Below are 16,671 nucleotides of genomic sequence, written 5' to 3' on the forward strand. Positions count from 1 at the left end.
CTACTATAGCCACATCCACTACCATAGCCACACCCACTACTATAGCCACATCCACTACCATAGCCACACCCACTACTATAGCCACATCCACTACCATAGCCACACCCACTACTATAGCCACATCCACTACCATAGCCACATCCACTACCATAGCCACATCCACTACCATAGCCACACCCACTACTATAGCCACATCCACTACCATAGCCACACCCACTACTATAGCCACACCCACTACTATAGCCACATCCACTACCATAGCCACACCCACTACTATAGCCACATCCACTACCATAGCCACACCCACTACTATAGCCACATCCACTACCATAGCCACATCCACTACCATAGCCACATCCACTACCATAGCCACACCCACTACTATAGCCACATCCACTACCATAGCCACACCCACTACTATAGCCACACCCACTACCATAGCCACACCCACTACCATAGCCACACCCACTACTATAGCCACATCCACTACCATAGCCACACCCACTACTATAGCCACATCCACTACCATAGCCACACCCACTACTATAGCCACATCCACTACCATAGCCACATCCACTACCATAGCCACACCCACTACTATAGCCACATCCACTACCATAGCCACACCCACTACTATAGCCACACCCACTACCATAGCCACACCCACTACCATAGCCACACCCACTACTATAGCCACATCCACTACCATAGCCACACCCACTACCATAGCCACATCCACTACCATAGCCACATCCACTACCATAGCCACATCCACTACTATAGCCACATCCACTACCATAGCCACACCCACTACCATAGCCACATCCACTACCATAGCCACATCCACTACCATAGCCACATCCACTACCATAGCCACATCCACTACCATAGCCACATCCACTACCATAGCCACACCCACTACCATAGCCACATCCACTACCATAGCCACATCCACTACCATAGCCACACCCACTACCATAGCCACATCCACTACCATAGCCACATCCACTACCATAGCCACATCCACTACCATAGCCACATCCACTACCATAGCCACATCCACTACCATAGCCACATCCACTACCATAGCCACACCCACTACCATAGCCACACCCACTACCATAGCCACACCCACTACCATAGCCACACGAATATTTTTCATGCACAATTGCAACCACAATTAAGACGACTTAATTTATTATTTAACTGTGTATAACTTGAATAACTTCAGTCTTAAGAATGTTTAGTGAATCGTGGAAGTTACGGCTGCATTCACCTTCATTCACAGCTGCTTTACAGCTGCATTCACAGCTACAGTCACAGCTGCATTCACAGCTGCATTTGCAACTTCATTCACTGCTGCGTTCACAGCTGGATTCACAGCTGTATTCACAGCTGCAGTAAAGGCTGCATTCACAACTGCATTCACAGTTGTATTCACAACTGGATTCACAGTTGTATTCACAACTGGATTCGGGATCTCACTCTGCAATCCCACAACCTTGTGAAGAGGAAAAACACGTTTCTTACCGGGGCTACGTTTTGCTCTATGTAGAGCTTGATCAAGTCACTTGTGAAGCTCTATACATAGCGAAACGTCGTCCCAATAAAAAACATTGCTTTGCCTGTGTCTTTTGTTAATTTAAAATTTGGGTAAAACAATCGTAATATATGGAAGGGGACGAGACATCTCTCGACGTTTCTGAAGGGTTCGAAATGTTTTGTGAAGTATTTGCTCACAGTTTGACCTCACTGTTTCGACGTTTCAGAGGGGTTCGAGACGTTTCCTGACGCATTTATGCACAACACGGCTGCACAATTTCGCGCAGTCCACCAGCGGAGAGAACTCTACCGAGCGCGCAAGTTGATCATCCGCTAGATTGTATCTTGTCACAAGCCGACGCTAGTTACGTAGCGATATCCGATGCCTTCCAGCATCTCGTGGCCCCCTAACGCGCCGTTACTAGGAGTAGCGATTGCTACGTAACTTGCAAAGGAAGTGTTTATTAAATAAATACTCAACCACAACTGGTTTGTAACAGTAACTGCAACAGGAAAATGGTGACAACTAATCAGCAGCAGCAACAACAATAGCGCTTAACAAGGGGGGAAAGACGAATGTCTTAATAACTATGTTGACTTAGCATCATAAACGCAAGGCACGAGCACACACACACACACACACACACACTCACACACACACACACACGCACACACACACACACAAACAACAAGGCTAGTTCCAGAGCTAAGGGGAATGACCTACTAAGAAAGGTTAAGGGAAATCGGCCTGACGACACTGGAGGACAGGAGGGTTAGGGAAGATATGATAACAACATAGAAAATACTGCGAGGAATTGACAAGGACAGAGACAGGATGCTCCAGAGATGGGACACACAAACAAGGGGTCACAGTTGGAAGTTGAAGACTCAGTTGTAGTCAAAGAGATGTTAGGAAGTATTTCTTTAGTCATAGAGTTGTCAGGAAGTGGAATAGTCTGGCAAGTGACGTAGTGGAGGCAGGAGCAATACATAGTTTTAAGACTAGGTATGATAAAACTCGTGGAGCAGGGAGAGAGAGGACCTAGTAGCGATCTGTGAAGAGGTGGGGCCAGGAGCTATGTCTCGACTCCTGCAACCACAAACAGATGAGTACAAATAGGTGAGTACACACACACAAGTTAACGCTTAATAAACTCAATTGCAGCTACAACTGAGAGGTAACAACATCACAACCACATCTACAGTCACATTACAACCATTATGTATGCAACTGAAACACTAAACAACTACATAACTATTGTACTAAACAACTACATAATTAAAACACTAAACAACTACATAACTAAAATACCAAACAACTACATAACTAAAACACCAAACAACTACATTACTAAAACACTGGACAACTACATAACTGAAGTACTAAATAATTACATAACTAAAGTACTAAACAACTACGTAACTAAAGTATTAAACAACTACATAACTAAAGTACTAAACAACTACATAACTAAAGTACTAAACAACTACATAACTAAAGTATTAAACAACTACATAACTAAAGTACTAAACAACACATAACTAAAGTACTAAACAACTACATAACTAAAGTACTAAACAACACATAACTAAAGTACTAAACAACACATAACTAAAGTATTAAACAACTACATAACTAAAGTACTAAACAACTACATAACTAAAGTACTAAACAACACATAACTAAAGTACTAAACAACACATAACTAAAGTATTAAACAACTACATAACTAAAGTACTAAACAACTACATAACTAAAGTACTAAACAACTACATAACTAAAGTACTAAACAACACATAACTAAAGTACTAAACAACACATAACTAAAGTATTAAACAACTACATAACTAAAGTACTAAACAACTACATAACTAAAGTACTAAACAACTACATAACTAAAGTATTAAACAACTACATAACTAAAGTACTAAACAACACATAACTAAAGTACTAAACAACTACATAACTAAAGTACTAAACAACTACATAACTAAAGTACTAAACAACTACATAACTAAAGTATTAAACAACTACATAACTAAAGTACTAAACAACTACATAACTAAAGTACTAAACAACACATAACTAAAGTACTAAACAACTACATAACTAAAGTATTAAACAACTACATAACTAAAGTATTAAACAACTACATAACTAAAGTACTAAACAACTACATAACTAAAGTACTAAACAACACATAACTAAAGTACTAAACAACTACATAACTAAAGTACTAAACAACACATAACTAAAGTACTAAACAACTACATAACTAAAGTATTAAACAACTACATAACTAAAGTATTAAACAACTACATAACTAAAGTACTAAACAACTACATAACTAAAGTACTAAACAACTACATAACTAAAGTATTAAACAACTACATAACTAAAGTATTAAACAACTACATAACTAAAGTACTAAACAACTACATAACTAAAGTACTAAACAACACATAACTAAAGTACTAAACAACACATAACTAAAGTATTAAACAACTACATAACTAAAGTACTAAACAACTACATAACTAAAGTACTAAACAACTACATAACTAAAGTACTAAACAACTACATAACTAAAGTACTAAACAACTACATAACTAAAGTACTAAACAACTACATAACTAAAGTACTAAACAACTACATAACTAAAGTACTAAACAACTACATAACTAAAGTACTAAACAACTACATAACTAAAGTACTAAACAACTACATAACTAAAGTACTAAACAACTACATAACTAAAGTATTAAACAACTACATAACTAAAGTACTAAACAACTACATAACTAAAGTACTAAACAACTACATAACTAAAGTACTAAACAACTACATAACTAAAGTACTAAACAACTACATAACTAAAGTATTAAACAACTACATAACTAAAGTACTAAACAACTACATAACTAAAGTACTAAACAACTACATAACTAAAGTATTAAACAACTACATAACTAAAGTACTAAACAACTACATAACTAAAGTACTAAACAACTACATAACTAAAGTACTAAACAACACATAACTAAAGTATTAAACAACTACATAACTAAAGTACTAAACAACTACATAACTAAAGTACTAAACAACTACATAACTAAAGTATTAAACAACTACATAACTAAAGTACTAAACAACTACATAACTAAAGTACTAAACAACTACATAACTAAAGTACTAAACAACACATAACTAAAGTATTAAACAACTACATAACTAAAGTACTAAACAACTACATAACTAAAGTACTAAACAACTACATAACTAAAGTATTAAACAACTACATAACTAAAGTACTAAACAACTACATAACTAAAGTACTAAACAACTACATAACTAAAGTACTAAACAACTACATAACTAAAGTACTAAACAACTACATAACTAAAGTACTAAACAACACATAACTAAAGTATTAAACAACTACATAACTAAAGTACTAAACAACTACATAACTAAAGTACTAAACAACTACATAACTAAAGTACTAAACAACACATAACTAAAGTATTAAACAACTACATAACTAAAGTACTAAACAACTACATAACTAAAGTATTAAACAACTACATAACTAAAGTACTAAACAACACATAACTAAAGTACTAAACAACACATAACTAAAGTACTAAACAACACATAACTAAAGTACTAAACAACACATAACTAAAGTACTAAACAACTACATAACTAAATTATTAAACAACTACACAAGAACAGTTTGCAACAGTCACATCGCTTGTTAGACCATCTGCAATTACAACAAATGAGGACTTGCAACAACAACCACAACTGCGTCAACCACAATTACATCACCCACAATTACATCACCCACAATTACATCACCCACAATTACATCACCCACAATTACATCACCCACAATTACATCACCCACAATTACATCACCCACAATTACTTCACCCACAATTACATCACCCACAATTACATCACCCACAATTGCATCACCCACAATTACATCACCCACAATTACATCACCCACAATTACGTCACCCACACCGACAATTACGTCACCCACAATTACATCAACCACAATTACATCACCCACAATTACATCAACAATTACGTCACCCACAATTACATCACCCACAATTACATCACACACATTTACATCACCCACAATTACATCACCCACAATTACATTAACCACAATTACATCAGCCACAAGAAATCTATGAGAAATCTGAGAAATTAAATGCACCCGCAGTGACTACAACACACCAGAAATACACCAACAAGTACACTAACCAAGCATCAACAAATACACTAACCAAACATCGACAAATACACTAACAAATTCACTAAAGATACAGCAAATACACTATCCATACTCCAACAAAACACAAACTATACACCAACAAATACACTAACCACACATCAACAAATACAATGAACATACACCACGAAATACACTAACCACAACCCAAAGTACACTAACCACACATCAACAAATATACTAATCATGCATCGACAAATATACTAACCACACAACAAATACATTTATAATTCACCAACAAAAACACTAAACATACACCAACATATACACTAGCCACATAACAAATACACTAATAATACACTAACAAATACACTAACCAAACAACATATGCACTAACCACACACCAACAAATTCACTAACCACACATCAACAAATACACTGAACACACATATCAACAAATACGTTAATCATACACAGACAACGACAAAATAATCACACACCAACAAATACATCAACAAATACACAATAACCACACATCAACAACCGCACAATAACCACTCATCAACAGCCTCACAACAACTACACAATGACAACCACATAACAAGTATACACGAACAACCACACACCAGCAACCACACCCACACAATAACCACACGCCAGCCACCACACCCTCACAATAGCCACAGACCAATAAGATGCACTAACAACACACCAAGAACCACACAAAAGTCACAAGCTCCCACAACTTGACAACAATGCTAATTAACAATATCTACGCAACTATAACACTGCGTAGTAGCCAGGCAACAACATTAATATGACGGAAGCTACCACAACACAGCACTGACAACCACTCAGTAACAGCAACCACACAACTGCAACCATAAAGCAGCCACACGGCAACAAAACCCCACACAACCACACTGACAAAACACTCACGCTCGCTCTACCACAACCATTTCAGAAACAAACACATCACCACCACGACCACCACAAATCAAACATGACCATGACAAAAACATAATCACACAGCAATAACAACCACAATCACACAACAACCACAATTGCACAACAGTAAAAAAAGCAATGACGCAAAATGACAACCCAACAATCACATCAGTCACAACCACACAGAGCAACCGATACTGCACCCACTACGCACACAACCACTACAACCACAAACGCACACAATCAATCACAACCATACAACATTCACAATCACACACCCGTATTTGCATACAGTAACAACCACAGTCATAAAATATCTTCATTAACGCAACCACCGCAATCACAACCCCAGCACCATTATCTCAACCAACACGTATCTAAGTAATAGCCGCAAACGCGCATCAGCTATGAGACTCGACCCCCACAACAAACATATTGGCGAGTACAGCAACCACTACCCCACGAACATAGATAACAACAATTGCCCATGAAGAAAACAACCACAATCGCACTTCCAACAGAACGAAACCGACTACAACTACAACCTCCTGGATTGTGGTCTGTGTTTGTGCTTGTTGACGTGATTGTCTACATTATATATTGCAACCAATGTTAAAGCAGCTCCACAATCATAACCACAATCACAATCAAACAGCGAATACAACCGAAATCACAACAATAACGAAGACAGCAATATTAATCACAAATACAACAAGTTACAGCTACAGTCACAAATTACAGCTACAACAACAATTGCGGCTACAACCACAACAAGTTGCAGCTACAACCACAATAAGTTATAGCTACAACAACAATTACATCTACAACCATGACAAGTTACAGCTACAACAACAATTACAGCTACAACCACAAGTTACAGCTACAGTAACAATTACATCTACATCAGCAATTGCAGTTACAACCACAAGTTACAGCTACAGCAACAACTACAGCTACAACAACCACAACAGCAACATTACTCACTGGGAAGAAGCCAGCCACGTAGACATCAATTTTCTTGCGGGCGTGAGTCTCACTGGGGTAGAAGAGGAGCAGGAGGAGGAGTGTAGCCAGGTAAGATAGCGGCGAGAAACCGCCCATCACGCCCATCCTCATGGCTCCAGCGGCTCGGCTACCACGCCCACACGCCCACGGAGGTCCCTCTCACGCCCGCGTCTGCGCTTCAGTCCACTACGCCTCTCCCCTCCCCCGCCATGCTGCCTCGAAGGTCACTTCAGTTTTGTGCAAGAGGCGTTCCCAAAGGCCGATGGTTGGGTTCCTTCTTCGTTCTCACTCACTTTATTTCGGTACTTAGGTCGTAACTATCTTTTACCGACTCACAAATGAGGCTCCTTTTTTATACTAGTCGTTACTGGGCCTTTTTTGGGGAGGATATTTGAGGCTGTTGATATCTCTAGCAATTGTCGTCTCGTTAGTTGGTCAATTAATGCCTCATTCGTAAAGTTTTATTCAATGGTAGGGCAGAATGTGACGAATTGAATTGGATTGTTAGTGGCTTTCGTCTGTGAGGACTGTCAACTGGGATGTTAATATTAGTCGTTCTTGAAATTGTTGGCTTTGTGCGTTTTTTTTTTTTTTCGTTTTTTTTTTTTTTTTTTTTTTTTTTTGCTGCAGAATTTCTCAAAGGTTGTCCGTCGTTCTTTCAAAACGCACCAGTAAATCTACAAGCAAAAAAACTTTTGTCACTCTTTCGCACCTGAACACAGTCCCTAACTCATATATGATTTGCCTTGAGCTTCTGCCGTCATTTCAATAGGAGCCTTTTTTTTCCTCTTTCATCCCTTCTCAACACTTTTTCCCAGCGATGAAGGTAGTCACAGCGAACCAACAGTAAAAGACAAACGAGTTTTTCTTTATTTCATGATTCCGCTATGTAGATGGCAGCTGAGCAACATACGTAATAAGTTCACCGGGTGGTCCAGTCAAGAGCTGAATCACAACAACTTCCTGAACGATAGTTAGGAAGTTATGATGATCGTGGTCAGTCTACAACAGCCAGATTTCTCGAGGAGTTTCTGTTTTTCTTTTTTTATCTAAAGTCTTAAGTAAAATCTCATATGTTAGGGCAGGATCTCCCGAGAGAGTGACGCAGTCCTTCGAGTTAGGGTCCACTACTCCTCCTCAGCGTCTGGGCCAACATAGTAAAGTTTAGGGTAATAGCAACAACTTTTTTGAGCAAGGATCCACTACCTTCATTCCCCGCCGCCGCTCTTCTCTTCTTTCACCAGCTTTCGTCACTGTTTTCTTTCAGTGTGTCCTCTGCATTCGCCACTGGGTGAGCAGAGGTGTCCTCTCAGCGTCGCAGGAGAAATGATCCAAGAAAACCAGAAAAGAGCAGAGAGTAAAAAGGCAGATGTAAAACAGGGAATGACCCGGGAGAGGTCGTGGCGAGGGACTAAAGTCTTTTAATGTTCCATTTTTTGCGGAGAGAAGAATTTACGTCGAGTATGATACTTGTATTGCCTTTGCTAGCAGACTGACCGCCACCTCTCTCTCTCTCTCTCTCTCTCTCTCTCTCTCTCTCTCTCTTTCTCACACTCTTCCTCCTATATTCTTGCTTTTTCCTTAAATCCTCGGTAAGTGTGCCTCGTTTTCTTACCCAAAGTGATAAGAGGAAAAACTTTTCTTGAGTTCCCCCAGAAAGTAAGCGCCCTGGGAGACGGTGGTGAGTTGCAGACACCAACAGAATCCTCAGCTGTGTCTAAACTGTTCACAACTAAGAGTTTCTATTTTCTTTTCGTACACTTAAGCAACTTATTTTCTTAAGTAGGGAGGGAGGGGAAGGGATTGTTTACTTCACTTTTGAAAAATGTTTAACAACTACTCATACATTTAAGAGGGTCGTTGAAGAGCTTAAAACACGGCACGAGAAGCAAGGGTGTGTGTATGTGTGTGTGTGTGTGTGTGTGTGTGTGTGTGTGTGTGTGTGTGTGTGTGTGTGTGTGTGTGTGTGTGTGTGTGTGTGTGTGTGTGTGTGTGTGTGTTGGGGTGGGGAAGCCGTGCTCCTCTCACTTTAACAACGAAGAGAGAAATCGAGAGAGAGAGAGGAAAAAAAGAGAGAAAGAGAAAGGGAGATAGGGAATTTCCTCAGCAATTGTCGTGTGCTCTGCGCCCGCAAGAGCTCACTGCCCTTAGTGCCGAAGTGCCACCAGTAGAAGGCCAGTAGTCCCTGGCACTCTACACCACCATCGACCGCGCCACCTCCTGATCAACCGTCCCAACCACACACACAACCATATAGTCCAATTCCTCCCCACAATCAGCCTTTTTTTCTCTTCTTTTTCAACACTGGTGTTGCTGGCTTTCTTAGCGTCCCTCCACCAGCCTTATACTATCACACTTTCACACTGGTAACCACTCCACTTTCTCCCCTTGAATTTCTACTTAGCGAGTGAGGAGTTATCCGGGTGTAGCGCGGGTGTTATCCTCACTAGCTGGGATAACCGGGATATCCGATAATCTATAAGAGACGCGTTTTAAAGTTGGTTTCATGCCAGTGGGATGTTCCGCTCTCCTGGGATTCCTACTTTCCATAGGGATGGTGGTGAGTCCCCAGCCCGGGGATGATTTTGGTGGTGTGGTGGCTGGCTACAACCATTTTGCTGGTGGTTGAGAAGAGGAGTATTGGGGGAGGAAGAAAGGGTGGTGGTGGTGGTGGTTGCTGTGGCGGCGGTGGCGGTGGCGGCAGCAGCGGCGGCGGCGGCGGCGGCAGCGGCGGCGGCAGCGATGGCACAGAGCGGCGCACAACCAGTACACACGAGCGACGGCGGCCCCACACTGCCGCCTGCCGCCGCCACCACCCCTCAGTGGCCCCTCCCCGCGCACGCTCGCTACTACCCGCCCTCCCTACCCGCCTCACCCGCCAATACCCGCCCTCCCCAGCCCTCCCACATGACACTTCCCGCCCTCCCCAGCCCTCCCACATGACACTACCCGCCCTCCCCAGCTCTCCCACATGACACTACCCGCTCTTCCCAGCTCTCCCACATGACACTACCCGCTCTCCCCAGCCCTCCCACATGACACTACCCGCCCTCCCCAGCCCTCCCACATGACACTACCCGCTCTCCCCAGCTCTCCCACATGACACTATCCGCCCTTCCCATCCCTCCCACATGACACTACCCGCCCTCCCCAGCCCTCCCACATGACACTACCCGCCCTCCCCAGCCCTCCCACATGACACTACCCGCTCTCCCCAGCCCTCCCACATGACACTACCCGCTCTCCCCAGCTCTCCCACATGACACTATCCGCCCTCCCCAGCCCTCCCACATGACCCAACCCGCCCTCCCCAGCCCTCCCACATGACACTACCCGCTCTCCCAAGCTCTCCCACATGACACTATCCGCCCTCCCCAGCCCTCCCACATGACACTACCCGCCCTCCCCAGCCCTCCCACATGACACTACCCGCTCTCCCCAGCCCTCCCACATGACACTACCCGCTCTCCCCAGCTCTCCCACATGACACTATCCGCCCTCCCCAGCCCTCCCACATGACACTACCCGCCCTCCCCAGCCCTCCCACATGACACTACCCGCCCTCCCCAGCCCTCTCCAGCCCTCCCACATGACTCGACCCACCTTCTCCAGCCCTCCCACATGACACTACCCGCTCTCCCCAGCCCTCCCACATTCCACTACCCCTACCTCGCCAGCCCTCCCATATGCCACTACCCGCCTTCCCCATTCTCCTTTTTCTCCCCACCCGCCGCTAGCCTTCTCACTCGCCTATACTCGCCCTCCCCACCCTCCACGAACCGCCCTTCTCACCCGTCACTACACACCCTCCCCACCCGCCATTACACTTCTCACCCGTCACTACACACCCTCCCCGCCTGCCAATACACTCCCAACCCGCCACAACACTCTCACCCGTCAATAACCTCCCCACCTGCCACTACTCTCCCCACCCACACCCAATACTACTCACACTCGTCACTACTATCCCCACCCACACCCGATATTACTCTCCCCACCCACACCGTCATTGCACTTCCCACCTACACAGTCACTACTCCATCCTCACTCGTCACTACTCACCCCATCCACACCGTCACTATTCTCCCCTCCCACACTCGTCACTACTCTACCCACCCACACTCTCACTACACTCCCCACCCACACAGTCACTGCTCTCCCCGCCCACATCCGTCTCTACTCCCCTACCCACACCGTCTCTACTCTCCCCACCCACACTTGTCACTACTTTCCCCACGCACACCCGTCACTACTCCTCCCACCGACACTGTCACTACTCTCCCTACCCACACCGTCGCTACTCTCCCCACCCACACTCGTCAATATTCTACCCACCCACACTCTCACTGTACTCTCCACCCACACAGTCACTACTCTCCCCACCCACACAGTCACTACTCTCCCCACCCACATTCGTCACTACTTTCCCCACCCCACACCAGTCACTACTCTCCCCATACATACTCGTCACTAATCTCTAAACCCACACTCGTCACTACTCTCCCCACCCACACTCTCACTGCAGTCCCCACCCACACCGTCACTATTCCCCCACCTACACCGTCACTACTCTCCTCACCCACACTGTCACTCATCAATAGTCGTAGTATTAGTAGTATCGTCAACAGTTGCAGGATTAACAGTAGTAATAATAGTAGTAGTAGTAGTAGAAGTGGTGGTAGAGGTTGTAATATTACTAGTAGTTGTATAAGTGGTAGTAGTAGTGGTAGTAGTAGTAGTGATAGTAATAGTGGTAGTTGTAGTTGTAGTAGTAGTAGTAGAGGTACTACTAATAGTTGTAGTAGTAGTCGTAAGAGTAGCAATGATAGTAGCAATAGTAATGGTAATAATAGTATCAGTAGTTGTAATAGTAGTTATCATAGTATTAGTAGTAGTAATATTCTTACCTAAATGAATTACCTCGCTTGTGACTCCATATTTAAGACTAAGTAATAAGTCTCTCTCTCTCTCTCTCTCTCTCTCTCTCTCTCTCTATATATATATATATATATATATATATATATATATATATATATATATATATATATATATATATATATATATATATATATATATATATATATATATATATATATATATATATATATATATATATATATATATATGTATATATATATATATATATATATATATATATATATATATATATATATATATATATATATATATATATATATACATATATATATATATATATATATATATATATATATATATATATATATATATATATATATATATATATATATATATATATATATATATATATATATATATATATATATATATATATATATATATATATATACAGGGAAAACTCAAGGTTCTCCCTGAAGCTGTTTGAGAATTTTCTCCTACCACCCCATATATATGATAAATATTTTATTTAAAAACAAAATACATTGAGAAAAAATTCACAAAAATACAAAAGAAAGTAAAACAACATAGATAGCAACTCAGAGCTACATCTCGAATACTTCGTCCAGCTCCCCGGCGGTGGGCCGCGTGCCCAGCATGCTGCAGGCATTTCCTCTCTAGATCGTGACACTGAGTCTCTGAAAGAGGAAGCTGGTCGCCCTGTGGTCCTTGGTTTCTATGACGAGCTTTTCACCCAGCTCTTTGAGGAACTTTAGACCACAAAGAAAATCAAGAATCAGGGGTAAATATTAGTCTATGTACGGAGTTTCCCGGAGCCTCTGTACAGCAGTATCCAAGAATGTGCAACACCTGGGTATCTGTGTTTCAATAACGTTTCACCCACTAGTTTCACCAACCAGTTTCACCAACCAGTTTCACCCATCAGCTTCACCCACCAGTTTCACCCATCAGTTTCACCCTCCAGTTTCACCCACCAGTTTCACCCACCAGTTTCACCCACTAGTTTCACCCACCAGTTTCACCCACCAGGTTCACCAATCAGTTTCACCCACCAGTTTCACCAACCAGTTTCACCCATCAGCTTCACCCATCAGTTTCACCCACCAGTTTCACCCACCAGTTTCACCCACCAGTTTCACACACTAGTTTCACCAACCAGTTTCACCAACCAGTTTCACCCACTAGTTTCACCCATCAGTTTCACCAACCAGTTTCACCAACCAGTTTCACCCACTAGTTTCACCCATCAGTTTCACCCATCAGCTTCACCCACCAGTTTCACCTACCAGTTTCACCCACCAGTTTCACCCACCAGTTTCACCCACCAGTTTCACCCATCAGTTTCACCCACCAGTTTCACCCACCAGTTTCACCCACCAGTTTCACCCACCAGTTTCACCCACCAGTGGCTTTATCATTCCAATTCAGAGAAATTAACTCGAGACATTAGAAGATGGGTTGCGAGTCCCAGCTCTTGTATAGAAGACAGCGGAAGATGAAAAATTCAGTGTCTTAACTTTGAAGAAAGTGTTGACTACGTAAGTGTTGATGAATGTGGAACATACGCAGGAGATAGTGATCAAACTTGCTCAAGATTGAGGGACTGTTTACCTCACCTTCTTCTGTCTCCAGTTTCACCTTTTTAAAGCTGAGGGACTGATTATCTCAATTCAATGATTTTTTTCCCAGGCTACATAGATCATACCTTGCTATACTCCCATACGTGTTTAGCGTTTCCCCAACGATTTTTAATGTTAAAAATCCTCTGAGGTTGCAGTGAGGACGCTGCCCAGCAGCCCGGAGATAGTGCCGGCTATCTTACACTGGAATTATGTTTGGCTGCGCTAAACCCGAATGGGCTGTTTAGGACGAGATTTAGAAAAAGTCTGTTAGGCCTATCTGTAAGCGGCACGAGTAAGTCTACGGAGATTACAGGCCAGGTTTAACTATCTCTCTCTCTCTCTCTCTCTCTCTCTCTCTCTCTCTCTCTCTCTCTCTCTCTCTCTCTCTCTCTCTCCCTAGCTTTATTGACAAGCTATTTACAGGTTAAGGATTCCTAACTTTATTGACAAGCTAAGAGCTGTTACCTACATCAGCTCATTTGAAAGTATTTTTATTGTTATGAGACATACAAGTACGGAACAGGATGAAGTTGGAGCCATCTGTGGGCCAGCATTTTCATTTGATCAACTGACTTTATCTCGTTGACATCATTATGCTGTACGAATGTGTTCCATACTCGAGTCATCCTGGGTATGTATGATCTCAGATGGAGTGATGTTCTGGAGAAGGGCACAGCCAGAGTGAAGTTGCTGCTTTCTGCCCGTCTTGTGGCATAAAAGCTTGTTTCACGCTGTCCTCGAAGTGGATCCAAGTGTGGTATTTTGACAATATTGGCCTTGTACATAACAGTAAGGCCACCTACATCCCTCCTATGTTGAAGGCTCTGCTGAAATGTAATAATAATAATAACAATACTGCTACTACTACTACTATTATTACTACTACTACTACTACTACTACTACTACTACTACTACTACTACTACTACTACTACTACTACTACTACTACTACTACTACTAATAATAATAATAATAATAATAATAATAATAATAATAATAACAGCAATAATAATAATAACAATAATAGCAATAATATTAATAACAATTATATTTATAATATAAATATAGAAATATTGACAACTATTAATAATAAACTAACGCAATTAAAACATTAATAATAATAATAATAATAATAATAATAATAATAATAATAATAATAATAATAATAATAATAATAATAATAATAATAATAATAATAATATTATTATTATTATTATTATTATTATTATTATTATTATTATTATTATTATTATTATTATTATTATTATTATTATTATTATTATTATTATTATTATTATTGGAGCAAGAGAGGTGTGTACTTATGGAGTCTCCCAGCAGGTGGTCTACATTAGTTTTTCCAACACGTTGGCTTATAGTTCCCATTTTTTAAGCTCAAAGTTCGGTAATTTCACGAGTGTCGGCAGCTTATTATTGGTTCCCGGCCTCGTCAGCGAGCATGTGATTGACAAACGGAGGGTCGAGCCTCCACCACGCTTGTTTTGGAGGCGAGAAGTGCGATGATTGGAGGACAGTGAGGAGAGCAGTGATAGAGGAATGGTGGTGACTCGATCCTCCGTCTTCTTAAGAGGAAAAGCCATGAGGAGTAGGATCATGAAGATTCCTACAGGATTCACACAGCTCTTGGGAATGAAAGGGAAGCAAGATTGATCCAGGGGAGAGTGAAACCTGCTCCAAATTTCCTGGATCGAGAGCCCTTCACCAGCCTCAATCTTTCCTCACAGGTCAAACACAAGAATTTACAAAATGTCTCTTCCAGTTTCTAAGGCCGAGTTTCCTGTCTTGGGCGACTCACATCATCATCATCACCTCTCTCTCTCTCTCTCTCTCTCTCTCTCTCTCTCTCTCTCTCTCTCTCTCTCTCTCTCTCTCTCTCTCTCTCTCTCTCTCTCTCTCTCTCTCTCTCTCTACCCACAAATATCATGCCCGACTAACTTTCACAAACTTTTCAACTATACATATACAAAAACATGTATGAAAAGTTTCCATCAGATATACATCTAATTTTTAAAAGGTCTTCGACAAGGTCCCACTTCAGAGATTGATGGTCGTGGTACAGGAGACAAACTTCATGCCTGGATAAGTGACTGACTCACAGTCTCCTGTCTACGAGCCAGTCACAGAGAGCTGTACACAAGGGAGAGGTGTCTGAGTGGAGTTCCCAAGGGATCGGTTCTTGGTCTAGTCTTCTTCAAAATGGGCATAAATGATCTCATGACAGGGTTGTCATCTAAAATAGCGAAAAATTGCAGATGACTCCAAATATGTGAAGAGTCAAAGAGGCAAAGTAGACTGTTAGAGTAAACCGAGTATGTATGTATGTATGTATGTATGTATGCATGTATGTATGAATGCATGTGTGTATGTGTTTATGTAAGTGTATGTAT

General features: G+C 41.6%; 1 protein-coding gene across 7 annotated transcripts in view; it reads right to left on the reverse strand.

The window, feature by feature from the left end:
* Positions 1 to 10,543, reverse strand: part of LOC128688501 (uncharacterized) — a 784,466-nt gene extending 773,923 nt beyond the window's left edge. For 6 of the 7 annotated variants that reach the window (XM_070084432.1, XM_070084431.1, XM_070084428.1 and 3 more), the window contains exon 1: positions 7,725 to 10,503. In XM_070084432.1, the coding sequence (XP_069940533.1) occupies positions 7,725 to 7,856 (132 nt within the window). In that variant the 5' untranslated portion in view covers positions 7,857 to 10,503. The other variant, XM_070084425.1, reaches the window with a different exon arrangement.
* Positions 10,544 to 16,671: the final 6,128 nt, after the last annotated feature.

Source organism: Cherax quadricarinatus, chromosome 13, assembly GCF_038502225.1.
Source record: "Cherax quadricarinatus isolate ZL_2023a chromosome 13, ASM3850222v1, whole genome shotgun sequence".
Taxonomy (NCBI): domain Eukaryota; kingdom Metazoa; phylum Arthropoda; class Malacostraca; order Decapoda; family Parastacidae; genus Cherax; species Cherax quadricarinatus.